Source organism: Rhododendron vialii, chromosome 10a (genome assembly GCF_030253575.1).
Source record: "Rhododendron vialii isolate Sample 1 chromosome 10a, ASM3025357v1".
Lineage (NCBI taxonomy): Eukaryota > Viridiplantae > Streptophyta > Magnoliopsida > Ericales > Ericaceae > Rhododendron > Rhododendron vialii.
In genome coordinates, this window is record NC_080566.1 from 38395857 (window position 1) to 38412286 (window position 16430).

At 38.8% G+C, this 16430-nt stretch overlaps 2 protein-coding genes and 1 pseudogene across 4 annotated transcripts in view; 1 reads left to right on the forward strand and 2 right to left on the reverse strand.

Annotated features, from left to right (window-relative positions):
- Nucleotides 1-2424: 2424 nt before the first annotated feature.
- On the reverse strand, nucleotides 2425-5332 carry LOC131303218 (nifU-like protein 2, chloroplastic; annotated as a pseudogene).
- Nucleotides 5333-7401: 2069 nt separating this feature from the next.
- Nucleotides 7402-11803, forward strand: LOC131302524 (MDIS1-interacting receptor like kinase 2-like). Of its 3 annotated transcripts, XR_009191771.1 has the most exons (3): nucleotides 7403-10810; nucleotides 10946-11390; nucleotides 11763-11803. XR_009191771.1 is itself a non-coding variant. In XM_058329200.1 (2 exons), the coding sequence occupies exons 1-2, from the start codon at nucleotides 7480-7482 to the stop codon at nucleotides 11003-11005; spliced, it is 3345 nt and encodes a 1114-aa protein (XP_058185183.1). In that variant the 5' UTR covers nucleotides 7402-7479; the 3' UTR covers nucleotides 11006-11149. The 3 variants fall into 3 exon arrangements, 2 of the variants coding, with proteins under 2 accessions (XP_058185183.1, XP_058185182.1); XM_058329200.1 differs by lacking the exon at nucleotides 11763-11803 and having other exon boundaries at nucleotides 7402-10810; nucleotides 10992-11149; XM_058329199.1 differs by lacking the exon at nucleotides 11763-11803 and having other exon boundaries at nucleotides 10946-11736.
- A 2182-nt stretch (nucleotides 11804-13985) lies between these two features.
- Nucleotides 13986-16430, reverse strand: part of LOC131302525 (serine/threonine-protein kinase STY17-like) — a 37627-nt gene continuing 35182 nt past the window's right edge. Inside the window, exons 15-16 of the mRNA XM_058329203.1 lie at nucleotides 14401-14534; nucleotides 13986-14278 (exon numbers count right to left, since the gene is read on the reverse strand). Of these exons, the coding sequence (XP_058185186.1) occupies nucleotides 14231-14278; nucleotides 14401-14534 (182 nt within the window). The 3' untranslated portion in view covers nucleotides 13986-14230. The remainder of the gene's footprint in view (nucleotides 14279-14400; nucleotides 14535-16430) is intronic.

The window sequence follows — 16430 nt, forward strand, 5'->3', positions numbered from 1 at the left end:
GTGAAATTTTGTTGTGCTTTTATAATTTCCTTAAGAAATTCATGAATATGTAAATGCCTCAAAATAGGGAATTCGTTTCGGACCTCCAAAATATATGAGCTGGCCGGCATTGATGGTAGATATGTGGGTTTTGACTTCTCTTAGTAGTCAAAAGAAACACAACAAGATTTTAGAGGCCAAATATTCAAAATGTGTTGTGTGATAGGGGAGATTGTGTTTCTACGAATTGATTGATTGCAGTAGATTCCAACATTGAGAACGTTGTAAACTAATTTTTGGTATTGGCGGTGGTAAAATCACGGTGGATGTTGGTGGAATGATGGAGAGGTGGTTGTGGTGGTGATAGTTTGAAATGATGGGGGTGGTGGTGGAGGTGCAGTACTACAGTAAAGTGTTTGTGCTCAAGGTGGTGGCGACAGAACTAGTGCAAGGAGGGTGATCAAACGGTGGTGGTGGTGATGGTGGTGTGGTAGATGTCGTTGTCAAGTGATAGTGTTGGTGGTGTAGAAACCCAAATTTGCTCAATGTGTAAGCCCCGAGAGCCTTGGATGAATCCCGATGGTGAAATAGTTTTTGTGTGCTTTGATGAAGTGTGGAAAGTCTTTTTGAATTTTGTTGACCTCTTAAAGAATGAACGAATTCCCTAGAAGCTTTTCAACAGTTCAAACCACGTGCAAATCGGAGTTTGGGAGTGTTCGTGGCCAGCACGCGAAGTTTGACTCGTTGTGTAGTTCTAATGCGCCTTAGGCGCACTATTATGCGCCCCGGGCGCAGTTCAATGCTCCTCAGGCGCATATTTGAATTAATTCCACCACAAACCAAACTTTGCGAGCTTGCTCTGTTCACTTCCGAACTCCAATTTGTGTGTGATTTGAACCGTTAAAAACCTTGTTGAATGTCTTTTATAACCTAAGTTGTTTGGATTGAAAATTATTTTTACATAAAAAAAAATGCCATTTTTATCCTCAGTGGGTAAAAAAAAAATTATTTTGGTAAGATGCACGCTAACATCTCGCTCATTTTAAACTGAATCAAGGGTTTATTATATGTTGTCCAAAACGTTTTTCCAAGTACTACAAGATGATGGAATCTAACTTTACAAATAATAAAATTTCACTTATGAAAGTGGGTAGAGAGCCGTCGTCAACTACAAAGATGATCTTCGGAGCACTACCACCCTTCCACCACCAACACTACCACCATAACACCTCCCCTCCACCACCATTACTATGAGTACTAGTGTGGCCTTTCATCGTTCTTATCCTCTATTTGCATCACGCTCTAATGATATGGATTATCCCTATTCAATCAGAAGCCTCTATTGTTCCATTGGAAATTCTCCAAGGAAATAGAAGTTCAAATGGAAAAGATTTGCACTTTGATTTTCCATCTTTTTCTTCTTGATGTGGTTGAAATGGAAGCAGTGATTATCCTCGTGAATATATTGAAATATCTCAATACTGACGGTGACACACTTTCTATTGAGCATCTGCTGACTTCTTTTTGTCAATTTTCCCGAATTTTAGAAGTAATGAACTATAAGTTCCATTCTCAACAACCCTGGTTGTTCATGGCAGTGTTCGTTCAGTGATCAGACTTCAGTGTCACTAAATATCAGGAAGTGACCTGTTTTAAGGTTAAGTGTGGAGGAAAAGCATTTCAGAATGGTGATAGGACAATCTCACTAGGGATGGAGGGCAGCTGAAGTATGTATCAGTTGATATATTCAGTTTTTTCTACTATGGGGAGACAAATCGAAGTCATCTAAAACGGCAACAAACACTTTCTTTCTCAAAGGCTTTGTGTTGTGTAGCAAGAAAGTCATGCCCAATAACACTTCAATAATGCCAGTCTCCAATGAGTGTGCTTGATCGCTATCTATGTTTGTATTAATAATCGAATTTGCAGAATTGTATGGTCCCGTATAGAATGCTCTTTTTTAGGTGTCATGTTCATGATTAATTCGGGGACGATACATTTTGACTTGTAAAGCTGGAACTATTTGGCAAAGGCCTTCATTAGCAGGGACCCGGATCCTCCGATAGTATCATCTCTGGACTAATAAAATTGCTTTCTAGGGTGTGGATCTTGGAATTAGGGAAGAAAAAAAAAAAGCGCATTGCAATATTAGCCACGGCCAAGCACAGATTTTGTTTCAAAAATATCCAATCCATTCCAGAGACAGAGAGTGCCAATAACACATCCAAGCCTTTTCTACCTGATTTTGAATTAGCCCCACCTGGTTGTATTCCTCCCAAGATGTGAAAGACAAAATAGGCAATGTCTTTTCAAAGTAGTGAAATGAGGCGCCCTTCCAATATTTAGATGGTGAGAGCACACATTTTGCTTCAAAATTCTATCCATTCCAGACACTGCAAAACCACATACAAGCTTGCACAAAAGACATTGATTTCCAAGTCCTGGTTTTCAGAAAGATAAAAATATTATTGTCTGTGTAAATATTGACGTTCCGCTTATAAAATCATATACAATCAATTGAATTGCTATTAATAAACCGTCGCACTATCATAGTGACAACGAAACTATAAAAAGTGCAATATTTGTCAACTGAAGTTCACTAATCATGGCCGACCCAATCCCATTCTGGGTCTTCAACGTTTATGACAAAATGTCTTCCCTAACACCCTTCTTTAATCATGAAAGACCCCAAGCTAAACATGAAAGTCTGAGTACTATAGAACGTAAACTGCTGCAATGGATGGTAATTTCTCCCGTAGTTTCCATGTGACAACACCACAACTGTAGTTACAGCTGTAAATAGCCCGGTGAAATGAATTTTCCTGATTGGCTCTTCGATAGCTACTAGTTCAAGAGATTCACTTGGTTCTTCGACTATGTATGCCGGTGTTTCTTGAAGGACCTAAATGAATGAAAAGAAGTGAACTTCGGTGCCTCGGGTATAGATATAATCAAATACACTGCAAACTATAGAAGCTTCTTTTAAATACTAAATCAAGTATCGAGTCAGAACATGGCATTGTTGCCAAGGAATGAAATGTCATGAACTATTAACAATGTGTATCAGTTTTCAGGACATTGTATCAGTTTTCAGGACATAATTTTTATCTTATGAACAGTGAAGCTCCTATCAGTGAGACACTGAAAAAAGAAATGTTCAAAATCTAGTGAGGACATTCTATTATCAGTAACTGTTTGCTCATTGCTTCTCTCCAGCAACAATAACACAACAGAATCCACAAGATTTCGGTCATCTATCGACTCAAAACTAGGGTTCTAAATAAAGTAGCATATCAGCCAAAAAACTGACATATAGGGATTTTGGATTTGTGATATCGATATTTCAGTACATTAACTGATACTGGCTTATATCGACAAAAAATGGTCTTATGAGCAATACAGATACGTATCCTGAAACCCCTATGAATCTGGACAGAAAATATGATTTATAAAATGGTAATGCAGCACCACAGTGTAGAAAAGGATCAACTGCTTCAAAAATATGTTAAAACCACACTTAAGTGCTTTAAAAGCTATAATAGTTGTAACAAAAGGAGATGCATTATTACCTTCTCTATGTTATTTTCATTCAGTTCAAGGCCAGTCTCCTCCTCTGCTTTAGGTTCCACCGCAACTACTTGAGGAAAAATCTCCATTAAACAATGCTCGATTCTCATCTTCATACTCGTTACCTAACTTGAATAGGAGCCAGTCTCCATTAAACAAGGCCAGTCTCCTCCTCTGCTATAATAGTTTTGTTTATCATCAATACGTGTAATCAGAATTTCTTGTCAGTTCTTGCTTCTTGTTTTTTGCTTAATTGCTAATAAACGTGTAGCCAAACAGCCCCAAAAAAATTCAAGGGAGAACGAACCTGGTTTTGCTTGACTACTGTGGTTCCCATTGCAAGAGTGTGCTTGATTCTTCCACCGATTACTGTGTGTGAGAGAGAGAGAGAGAGAGAGAGCTGCGTGAGGAATTTGGTCTTATGCCTTTAATTAGGTCTGTATTTTGTGGCTCGGAGTTTTAGTTCATAAGCGTGACTGATGAACATGATTAAAAGAAGACGCGGCCAGAAGTAAATAAACGCGGCCAGGTGTAATTATAAGCGTCCAAGAGGCATGTAAAATACAAGAGAATCGTTCTGAGTAATAACGCTTTCAATAAAGAGTTTTGAAATGCCTCTTGTGAGGCTTTAACCCGCAACCTAAGCTTCTAAAATAGCTAGTACACCCACTCTACCAAGCCTTGTTTAATTGTTTTCTATATCAAAAAAGTAATTAATATATTGAAAATGAGAGGTCCCGTTTCCAAACCTCGCTTAGAGCCTCAAAAATCTGAAGACCGGGCTGTTAAAAGCAATTGAATAATTTTGGGCTTGCTTTTCGATCTTCTTTCTTCCCAGAGGCCTCCACAGGAAGAAAAGTGACCATTAGCAACCATAGTAAATTACTAAAAAAACAATTTCTAGTTGACAGAAAGCTCCCACCATAGTCCATGTTTATCGGGTGCGCGCACATAAGCCAATAATGCCAGTTGATGTTAGTACAGAATTTCCACAAAATTTGCCCCAATACGGAATTTCCAGACAACTACAGAATTACCACAAATTGGATGGACTGGACACATGGATTAGAAAATAAAACCGAAGCTGGAATCTTGGCTCATCCGGTTAGATTTGATGAGATGCAACCGGATGGATTTGAGTCATTGCAACTAGTGCTGTGAATGAATTGAGCCGTTCGTGAACTGTTCGAGGCTCAACTCGGTAAAGGCTCGTTCGAGTTCGATTTGTCTACTAAATGAACCGAACCTGAACCTCAATTTTAGGCTCGTTTCATAAATGAGCCAAACATGAACGCATCAGTATTCGGCTTGATTAGGCTTGTGAACCTGGAGTATGTGTATCATGAGGATTTTATATAGTTATATAGTGAAAATTTTAAAACTTGTACAAGTCCAAACGTTTACAATTACTAAAAATTTATTTATGTATATGTTTTTATCATTTTATATGTGTATATGAACATATTTATGTACATAATGAATTTCAGTTTTAGACATGTACGAGAGCATAAAAATATGATATTATTAGATTGTTAAGGCTCGTGAACAAGCTCGAGTTCGACCCAAACCTGGACCAGCTCTGTTTGAGTTTGGCTCGTCATAATTTTCATTGAGTTTGGCTCGAGCTCGAGTTCGCTAAACAACTTAATGAACGAATCTGAACATTCTAATATTCGGCTCGATTTGGCTCATTTACAGCCCTATTTGCAACCATTTGCCTCCCATTTTGCCTTCGGCAAGCGTCAATCACTCCTAGCTCACGTCCATCACTTCCAACTTCTTCCATTTAGCTTAGCTAGAAAATCATCACAACGGAACGGATTTGAGTCCTTAATTTGTAAACTAAAGAGAGAAGTTTAGACTCAACATCGATCTGTGTGGATTAGGGGATTCCAGATTCAATTTTTTGTGTAGTAAACGTCATAAGGGGCCAAAGTTCAGTAAACCTGAAGGTAAACAAGATCCCTTCTATGGGAATCGATGGGTGGTGCACTGATGGTGAACAGTCCAGCTCGGGCAGGGGTAGCTCCAAGCAAACCCTCTTGATTAAAAAATGCACTATGAATTTCGTATTTCTTCCATATAATTGTAATTTTTTTCTTAATATTGTCTGCACTAAATCAATCATACAATATCAAAGTAAGTGAAAAGTTTGTGAATAGGTAGGTACTATAGCTCAAGTAAACAAAATAAACTAACCCAATAAAATTTTATCCAAATGTAAATATGAGCATTTTACATAGAACTTTGTACACAAAAAATTTCTTTGTAATTTTCTCACCGCTGAACTAAAATTCTAGAGCCGCCCCTGAGCACAAGGCCCACTCCGGATCCTGCACAGATAATCCAAGCCCATCAATAATTTTAAAATAATTTTTCAAGTGAGCTTGTGGAGAATCAGCTCAATAAAATAAGTATAGGTGCTCAATCCAATCTTCCAATTTTTCATTCAGATAAAAATTTCCAAATGTAAGTATGAGCAAGAATTGTTAATATGTTTCCCAGGTTTACCCATTATTTTTTCCCAAGTCTTCCAATTAGTCTCTCCCTTTCCTTCCCATTAGTCTCTCCCAGGTCTTCCCATTAGTACTCTACGGTGATCATTGTGTTTGACAGTATTATGTCCGTAGTATCACAGTGGATGACTCATAGTGGATGACTCTCTTCGTGTTTGACGGTATTATGTCCGTAGTATCACAGTGGATGACTCTCTTCGCATTAATATGTTTCAATAATGATTCCCTTCATTATCTTTTGTGCGCAGAACTATTCCCAGCTCTTCCCATTGATAAATTTTTTGGTGCAAATAGGGTACAGCTGACATGGTTTCTGACACTTCCAACAATGCAACCGACGGTCCAGATTGAAACACATTTTTCCTTTCTTTCTTTTTCTAAATCTGTTCGGTACTTTCAATCTAGACCGTCGATTGCCTTTTTGAACGGCCCGGGTGTGCGCGTCAGGTACCACGTGGTACCCGATTTGCAACCAAGAATTTCTCAGAGAATAGGTGCGGTGTGGAATGCAAATCGCTTTTTCTTTGATGTTTGGTTTTCGGTACTTTCCCTATAGGCTGGCTAGTCATGTTGTTAATTCGGTGCATTTGGTAACCTTTTCAGTTTTCAGTTTTTTGTTTTTAAGAAACTAGAAGTTGAAACATGTTTGGTAATATTTGTGTTTCTCAAAAAAAATTAAGGAAAACATCTTTTTGTAGTTTCCATAGTTTAAAAAAAAAATCTAAAAAATTTACGAAAAACAAAAAAGTAAAAACTTTTTGACAATGACAACTATGAATGGCAATACATAGCTAATTGAATAATCTTGCTTCCCAGAGGCCTCCAACTCTCCAAGGCAAGAGAAGGTGATCACCAATGGCCGTCGAAGTCAAGTCTATGCGGGTCCAGAATATATTGATGTTGATAATTGATTGTGAAAGCTCCTATCACTAATAGAAGTCTATGCACTTGTTCTCTTTATGTCTTCTGGAAATTGAAATTCTCATCAATTGTCCTCCTCGGATCTGGTCAAGTTTGGTCCATTTTTTTCATCCGAGCCGTCCAAAAAGTATTTTGGACGGTCTAGATTTGTTCGTAGTGTTTACAATACTTTTTAATATAAAATACACAGAAAAATCTGGACCCTCCAAAACACTTTTAAACGATCCGGATAAAAAAAATGGACCAAACTGGTCCGGACCAAACTTGGCAGAATTTCCACAAACTGGAAGCATAAGTCGTGTAGATATAATTACATGTTAGACTTAATGTGTGATGTGAATTTCATTGTACGCATCAATTCATCTCAACCGCGCGATTTACATGGGAGACAAATCATGTTCCTATAAATAGTACCCCATATAAATGAAAATGTAAAGCTTTCATCCTTCTATGCAACCCAACTTCTACTCCTAGCTTGTGTCATAAGAAACCAGCCATGGCATCCGTACCTAAAAGGGCTCCCAATTTCCAAGCAGTTCACTCCATAATCATTTTTGTCTTTGTTATCATCCTAATTCCATTTGTCTCTTCATCGGATTCCACCGTTGCTCATGCTTCTCCCTCAACTAATACAGTTGCAAAACAAAGTGAAGCAGTCACTCTCTTGAAGTGGAAAGCTAGCCTTGACAATCGAAGCCAATCTCTCCTTTCATCATGGAATCAAAGTAGTCATTGCAGTTGGGTTGGAATTGGTTGCAATGAGGCCGCTGAAGTAACCAATTTAACCCTTGACAGTATTGGTTTGAGAGGTACGCTTTCCAGTCTTAACTTCTCTTCGTTACCTCATCTAGTAAAACTTGATCTGTCCAACAACTTAATATATGGGACCATTCCCTCTTCCATCGGCAGCCTTTCGAGACTCGCATCTCTTAATGTGTCCATCAATGATCTTTCGGGAACAATTCCTAGAGATATTGGGATGCTAAGATCTCTCGTTGACCTTGATATGTCAACGAATAATCTAACAGGATCCATCCCCACTTCAATAGGGAACTTGAGAAACCTCACAACGTTGTACCTTTACGAGAACTCTCTCTCTGGATCTATCCCTAATGAAGTAGGAATGCTAAAATCCCTCACTAATCTTGAATTGGCAAGGAATAATCTCACCGGATCAATCCCGGCTTCAATAGGGAACTTGAGAAACCTCACAAGATTGATCCTTTTCGAGAACTCTCTCTGTGGATCTATCCCTCAAGAAGTTGAAATGCTTACATCTCTCACTGATCTTGAATTGTCAACGAACAATCTCACGGGATCAATCCCCGCTTCAATAGGGAACTTGAGAAACCTTACAAAGTTGTACCTTTTCGAGAACTCTCTCTTTGGATCTATCCCTCAGGAAGTAGGAATGCTTACATCTCTCACTGCCCTTGCATTGTACAAGAATAATCTAACAGGATCAATCCCCGCTTCAATAGGGAACTTGAGAAACCTCACAACGTTGTACCTTTACGAGAATTCTCTCTCTGGATCTATCCCTCTGGAAGTAGGAATGCTAAGATCTCTCACTGCCCTTGTACTGTACAAGAATAATCTCATGGGATCAATCCCCGCTTCAATAGGGAACTTGAGAAACCTCACAACGTTGTACCTTTACGATAACTCTCTCTCTGGATCCATCCCTCAAGAAGTAGGAATGCTAAAATCTCTCACTGATCTTGAATTGTCAATGAATAATCTCACGGGATCAATCCCCGCTTCAATAGGGAACTTGAGAAACCTCACAACGTTGTACCTTTACGAGAATTCTCTCTCTGGATCTATCCCTCTAGAAGTAGGAATGCTAAGATCTCTCATTGATCTTGATTTGTCAACGAATAATTTCACAGGATCAATCCCCGCTTCAATAGGGAACTTGAGAAACCTCACAACGTTGTTCCTTTACGAGAATTCTCTCTCTGGATCTATCCCTCAAGAAGTAGGAATGCTAAAATCTCTTACTGATCTTGGATTGTCAACGAATAATCTCACGGGATCAATCCCCGCTTCAATAGGGAACCTGGAAAACCTCACGATTTTGCACCTTGCTTTCAACTCTCTCTCTGGATCTATCCCTGTAGAACTAGAAAATCTTAGATATCTACAAGAGCTTCAAATAGCCTACAACAAGCTCACAGGTCCTCTACTACCAAATTTTTGCGCTCGTGGATCACTCGTAAAAGTTAGTACAACAAACAACTATTTAACAGGTCATATCTCAAACAGCTTGAGAAACTGCAGTCAGTTACGCCGTGTTAGGTTTGATCGAAACCAACTAACTGGGCGTATATCAGAAGTTTTTGAGGCTTTCCCAAACCTTGAATATTTGGATCTCAGTCACAATAATTTCTATGGCGAGCTTTGGCACACATGGGAACAGTTTCCCAATTTGACTAGCCTAAAGATCTCCAACAATGACCTTGCTGGAAACATTCCACCTGGCATTGGAAGTGCAACTCAGTTACATTTACTTGACCTCTCTTCAAATCATCTAGTTGGTGAGATCCCGAAGAATTTGGGAAAATTGGCTTTGTTGTTCAATCTTACTCTTAGCAATAACAAACTTTCACTCGATATTCCAGTAGAAATTGCCAACCTGTCTAGTCTTCAGCATCTTGACTTGTCTGGAAACAATCTTAGCGGACATATCCAAGGGAAGCTGGGTGAGTGTGTGAATCTTCTGAACTTGAACTTGAGCAGAAATCTTCTCAGGGAGACTATTCCTTATGAATTAGGAAAGTTGCACTTTCTTCAAAATCTCGATCTTGGAAATAATTTATTAACAGGAGAGATACCACTAGGGATCGGGGACTTGAAAACCTTAGAGACATTAAACCTCTCCCACAACTTGTTGTCCGGTTCTATCCCCTCGTCTTTTAACGGGATGTTAAGTTTAACATCTGTTGACATATCTTACAATCACTTGGAAGGTCCTCTGCCCAACACAAAAGCATTTGATGAAGCTCCATTTCAGGCATACCGAAATAACGACAAATTGTGTGGCAATAAAACTAGTTTGATGCCATGTTCAATGAAGCAGAGCAAAGGAGATAATGGGAGAAATCATTGCAAAATTGTACTAGCAGTTGTAGTTCCTACGTTGGGGATTTTATTTCTTACTATTGCTATGATTTTCCTTGTTCATCGCAACAAAATGGGAGACAATGAAATCGAGCCAAATAAAGAAGCTAATAAAGATTTGTTTGAGATTTGGAGCTTCGATGGAAAATTGGTGCATGAAATTATCATCCAAGCGACGGAGGATTTCAACGACAAGCATTGCATTGCAGTAGGTAGACATGGCGTTGTTTATAAGGCTGAGCTCCCAAGTGGTCAGGTTGTTGCTGTAAAGAAGTTTCATCCTTCGCAAGATGGCGAGTTGGCTAATCTTCAAAGTTTTACGAGTGAGATTCGTGCATTGATAGAGATACGACATCGGCGTATCATCAGGCTTTTGGGTTACTGTTCACATCCACGACACTCATTTTTAGTTTACGAGTTCTTGGAAGGGGGAAGCTTGGACAAGAAACTAAGCTGTGAGGAAGAAGCACTAAGTTTGGATTGGATTAAGAGGATGAATGTTGTTAAAGGTTTGGCAGATGCTCTATCATATATGCACCACGGTTGTTCACCCCCGGTCATTCATCGCAATATATCAAGCAAGAATGTTCTGTTAGACTTAGAAGACGTCGCTTATCTCTCTAATTTCGGAACTGCTAGACTTCTAAACCTGCACTCATCAAATTGGACTTCCTTCACAGGTACCTTGGGATATGCTGCTCCAGGTACTTGCATAGTTCATCTTAGCTATCAATATTAGTCTCATGTTTTTCTTTTGAATATGCTAATTCCTAAGCCACCTTTACAATTTCTTATTTTTATTTTTCCCTGTTCTTTGTACCCTTCATTTCTTTGGGCAGAACTTGCTTACACAATGGAGGCAAATGAGAAGTTAGACGTCTATAGCTTTGGAGTTTTAACACTCGAAGTTATAATGGGGAGGCATCCAGGGGATCTCATCTCTTCTCTTTCTTCATCAACTTTGGATTCCTCACCACCATCTTCTTATGGTATTTTCGTGAAGGATGTATTGGATAAAAGGCTCCCACTGCCAAGGAATCAAACGGAGGAAGCAGTGGTTCTTGCTGTCAAGCTAGCACTTGCATGCTTGCGCCCCGACCCGCTGTGCCGACCAACTATGCACCAAGTTTCTGTGGTTCTATCGAAACAGAAGTCGAGCCTGCTGAGCCCGTTTCTCATGATCACATTAGGACAACTACTTGATGGCAATTGTCCAAATGCCTGAGTATTCATGTTGTCCCCTCATAGGTTGGGTTTCGGTTCTCCATTTTTCTACTGTGCGAGGTATGGAATTTTCTAACATTGGCTCTAAGAGTTTTTTAGGTAAATGATTGGCGCTAAGGTTTTGTATTATATTTATAGTATATTTGTTTTTTTTCTACCAATTCAAAACTTTGCGAATTAATTTTGATTATTATACGTTACTTTTTAAGTATTGACATTCAAAATGAATGAACATAGTCACGGAAATATTACCTCATACACCTGGCGCCAACTTTGGGCCAATTTGCAGAGTTCAAATTTGGGCACAGTGTGGTGGGAATGATATCTTTGTTTGGTTCTCATCTTTGAGAAACCCATTTTTCTCTCTACATGTTTCTCAATAACTTTTTCTATCTATCTCTCCACTCATTACATCCAAAATATTTTTCAAAGATGGGAACCGAACAAAGGCCAATGGATGAAGACAAAGGGAGAAAGATTATTGTAGTTTGAAAGATTATTGTAGCAACAGAAAATTTTGCAGAAAGGAAATTGTCGTTCAGTTCTGGGCAAAACCCAACTTCTTCTTTCAAAATCACTCATCAGTTCTTCTTTTTTTTTTTTTTTTTATTATTATTATTAGTATTATGTATCTCATCGATTAATGTTCTCCTCTACCCCTGTTCTTTAATTCATTTGGACAATGCAAGAAAACAAGACAAGTTTGAATCTTGTTTGCATATGGGTACCAGCAGGGACGAAATTAGGATTTCGCAAATGTGGAGGCCAAAGTATGAACAACAAGAAAGATGCCACCATCTAGTTCGTGGGCAAATATCTAACACCAGAAGTCTATGTTGTCGCAATAGCTAGACACTCTTCGGGGATAATCTTGCAATCTTCGCATAACAAACGTTGAGTGTCTCTAACAAAAAGGTAATCTATGTGACTTCTGTTGGACCCGCTCTTAACAGTAATTAGGTGTTCCTCCCTCTTCTTGGAAAAAGCGTTCACAACTATAAGAACAAAAGCACTGCAAAATCCAAAATACTTCTACTAGCTTCATTTTAGTCACTAAACCCAAAACTACCATAGACTTTCTCATACTCTTGCCTATTAACTCCTATAGGACCATTGGAATCGCCACCTATGAATAGCTTCTCTCCCACAGGTAACCCTTGCGCCATGTGAATTATTAATACTCCGTATTAAAATTTGATTCTGTCTCTGGGTACCAGGATATAAATATTGTATTGTTGGCTTCGCTTCCTTTTGTTTGAGCCAGGGTGGCGTTGATAAAACTAATACAGAACTAAAAGAACTAAAGAAGTCCCATTTCCTTATTCCACATTGTGTTTTTGCTTGATAGGCACAAATTTCATATATTGAAGAAAGTACCATACTGTGAGAAAGGAAATAGGATTTGAGTGGATGCTTAGACCGAAAGACAACATTGAGAAAGAACCTCTGTCCCAAAATGGATGACAATTTCGCTAGCTCCAACATCTTAAGAATTTATCTCTGTCTTTTAATTTTTAATGCTTTCATATGCTATATAAATCTTGTTTGATAAATTCTTGCAAGGTACGTATGCCAAAATTGTCATCTATTATGAGACGGAGGGAGTATTTAAGAGAGAGTTGTGAGCAATGAAGATGTTTACTTTTCATACGAATCATTGGACACTGAAATAAAGATACCACGTGTTTACCATTTTTTGCCTTCTAGCCTGATAGAAAAATGCCAATCACACTGATCACGAAATTTCCCTTGTTTCTTGAGAACTCAACATCTGTAATAATCTTCTTCTACAAGTTTGTGCAACGAGTTTCCTTCAGGCAATTGATGAAGCTGAAGATGAGTGGAGCCAGCACAATACGAAGAAGCTCATTGATACGAGTGTAAAGGGGTTGCGTGGTTCTGTTCCCGAGGATTTTCCATTCTTCCATGTCGAATTCGGATTAAACAAGGGGTTTGTCCACGTGATTGACGATGAGCAGCAGTTCAAAGCCAACTTCGCACTCAATGTTATAAGGGGCATGCTGAAGTTGCCGGAAGAGGGCATTTATGGTCGTAGGAAGCATGATTCAGAGGAGACACAAAAGCAAGCAGTTTCGAGTTTTGCCCGAGATTGGGTTCCTTTTAATTGAACGAAACAGCTCGAGTGAACACCTGGATTTCACAATTAATCAAATATCTGCAGTTTCATCCTGTAGAATAGGTGGATAGAATACCCGTGGTAATAATTGTTGGAGTACAACAGTTTGATTAGTCATGTGAAATGATTTTCTTTCAGAAGGGAAGAACCTCATTTTAAAACTTTTTCTGGTGTGAGGGTGGGTGAGGCGTTGCTATGGCTTGCCCTCTTCGGCCATCTTGTACACTATTTTGAGTATTGATTAATGCTGTATGAGTGACTGAGAGAGAAGGAAAATGAAAGAAAAATGATACCTAGCTAGGTTTTTTCACTGCCAGTCATATGAGGGTAACATTTGATATCTCGCTTATGGAGAACCAAGGGACTTCGAACGCAAATACTCCGCGCCCAATTTGGCTTGAGGGTTTATTTTCGCCGTTGATTCGAAGGTAAAAATTGCATCATAACATGCATCTGAAGTTGGGTACAAAGGAGGCATTGCTTATTGTCGAAATAAGAAAGCTGCTAGTTGAGAGAGAGAGAGAGAGAGATTTGACTCTTTTTAATCAAGTTGTTCATCTACAATTGCTTCGTCACAAATGATTCAAGGATACAAACTATTGACTGGGAGAGAACACCAAACTGAACAAAAACTGAGTGAGAAACAAGCCTAGAAATGAACAAACTATTCCAGGTATACACCTTGACTGATCAGCAGGAGAAAAAGCTGTAAAATGCATTTTAACCTGCTTTAGTGATGACCCCTTTTGAGTGCCGAGAAACATCAGCCAATTGATTTATCCTTGTGACGATCGCCTCCCTCACATCCCACCTGTTTCAACAGTTCATAATAACCAAGGTTCCACTCCATGTATTGTAAAATGAACTACTCATTAAGGACATAAAAATTATTTTTCAATGTATCAAAAAGAAAACCTTTGGCAAATGACCAACCTCCTTGGCCATATGCTGCAGCATCTCTATAATTTCTGAGAAATCGGGTCTCAGAGTGGGGTTTTGCTGCCAGCACCTCTCAAGCAGTTCGACAAGCTTTGGATTGGTGTTCTTCGGAATTGTTGGCCGCAGACCTTGGTAACCATATAAACGATATAGATGAATCATTAATTAAACATCAAGGTCCTGATTGTTTGACTGGAATATAGCGAGCAGATACATAACGGTATTCTGTATCCTTGATTTCGTGGGATTGGATATATCTAGCACATTTAATCCAAACCACACAAGTGAAAGTTCCTAGAAAATGCACAAAATGTGTCCCCGTGTGATCTAATCCCATACTCTAATCCCGGCAAAAAATGGGAGGTCAGTATTGTTGTATAGAAAGAAAGAAAAGGAAAAGCCAAATACTTGTTGAACAGCTGCTTGCAAAGGTGTTAAGTACAAGTACGGAACCTGCACACCAGAGTCACTGAAAGGCTTACTACTCCTGTTAACAGCTCCTACAGCACTACTCTGAAACTGAAAACATCAGCCTTATGGTCATATGGTTTGTGTTCAATGACCTTCAATGCACAAAATAACATTTTAAGAAGAGAGTTCCCTTTATTAGAACAACAAACCCAGAAAGGATGTTTTAGGAAGAGTGACATTTTTGCAGCCGGTGACAGTAATTTCTAGAAAATCACATGAAAAATGATTATACCAGCAGTTAGCCCCCAGGCCAGAGTCAATATGTCAAAGATGCAAGCTTGCAACTGACCAATAGGAGATTATTTCCACATATAATCATCAACAAGTAGAAACATAGCTGTAAACCTTCAATGCACCCAAAACTATTTTAAGGCATTATTACCATTCTCTCCTACTTGAACATCAAATTATCTGAGAGTGAGGGAGAGAGACATTGAAAACCCAAACCAGAAATAGATGTCTAATACAGAACTTCTAATTAGAAATTTATCTACTCCAATTTACAAGGAGGTTTTACAATGCCCACTGATGACATTGGAAGTACAAATTCTACCTGAAACAATGTACAACAAGAACAGAGAGAGTCCATCTCCACAAGTAAACGGTACCAGATCTTGGCTCCAAAACACGGACCCGGGGCATCTTGGAACAACAATATTGGCACAGAAGGAAATCCTAGTAATACACCCAGTTAGCCAAGATCGTTCCATTTCCGCACTTGGAATGAAATATTACTGATCCCTAAAATGCATGGTGAGGCAAGCATGATACAACTAGAAGGAGAAACTTTTTAGCAAGGAACTTCACATACTTATCAAAAAGAATCATGCATGAACATTGACTCACAAATTCAAAATTATAGGCAATTTAAGATAAAGTTCAACCTCAGGTGCCATCCAACGGTATGTTCCAGTTTCTGCAGTCATCACTCCTGGTTGAGTTTGCACTCTAGCAACTCCGAAGTCTGCAACCTTAACGACCGTCCAGAGAAGAATAGAATTTTCACTGAAGAGCTAAAAACACGAAGAAGCTATTATTGATATGATTAAAAATGACTTGCAACTCACACTAGGAAACTTAAACGCAAATAGTTCATTCCCTTGGAAACATCAAGTGCTACTTTGAGAAGGGCAGGAAACTTAAACGCACCGCGTTGCTTATGCAGAAAGTTATAAGCACTTGCTCTGGACATGACTCTGATACATCAAAAAGTGATTGAATCTTTACAGTGAGACTGGATTGTAACTAATGACATGACGGGCAATTGAAAATTTGGCAATGGATCCATCGAATTGACTTTGATCGAAAAGTAGAGAATTCGACTTTAAGCCTCAAATATCCGCATCAACCATAGAACTAATAACACTAGCATTAGCATCGTTTATACGTCTATTTGCTTTTAAAATGTTTTTGGTATTCGTCGATATATATGAACATTACAAAAATGATTGGCATCCCAACATCTTTAACTGGTAAATAAATCAAAGCACTAAAATTTCTCTTCTTTTCTTAATCAAAGCACAACAATTTCTTCTCTTTTCTCACCATTCCTC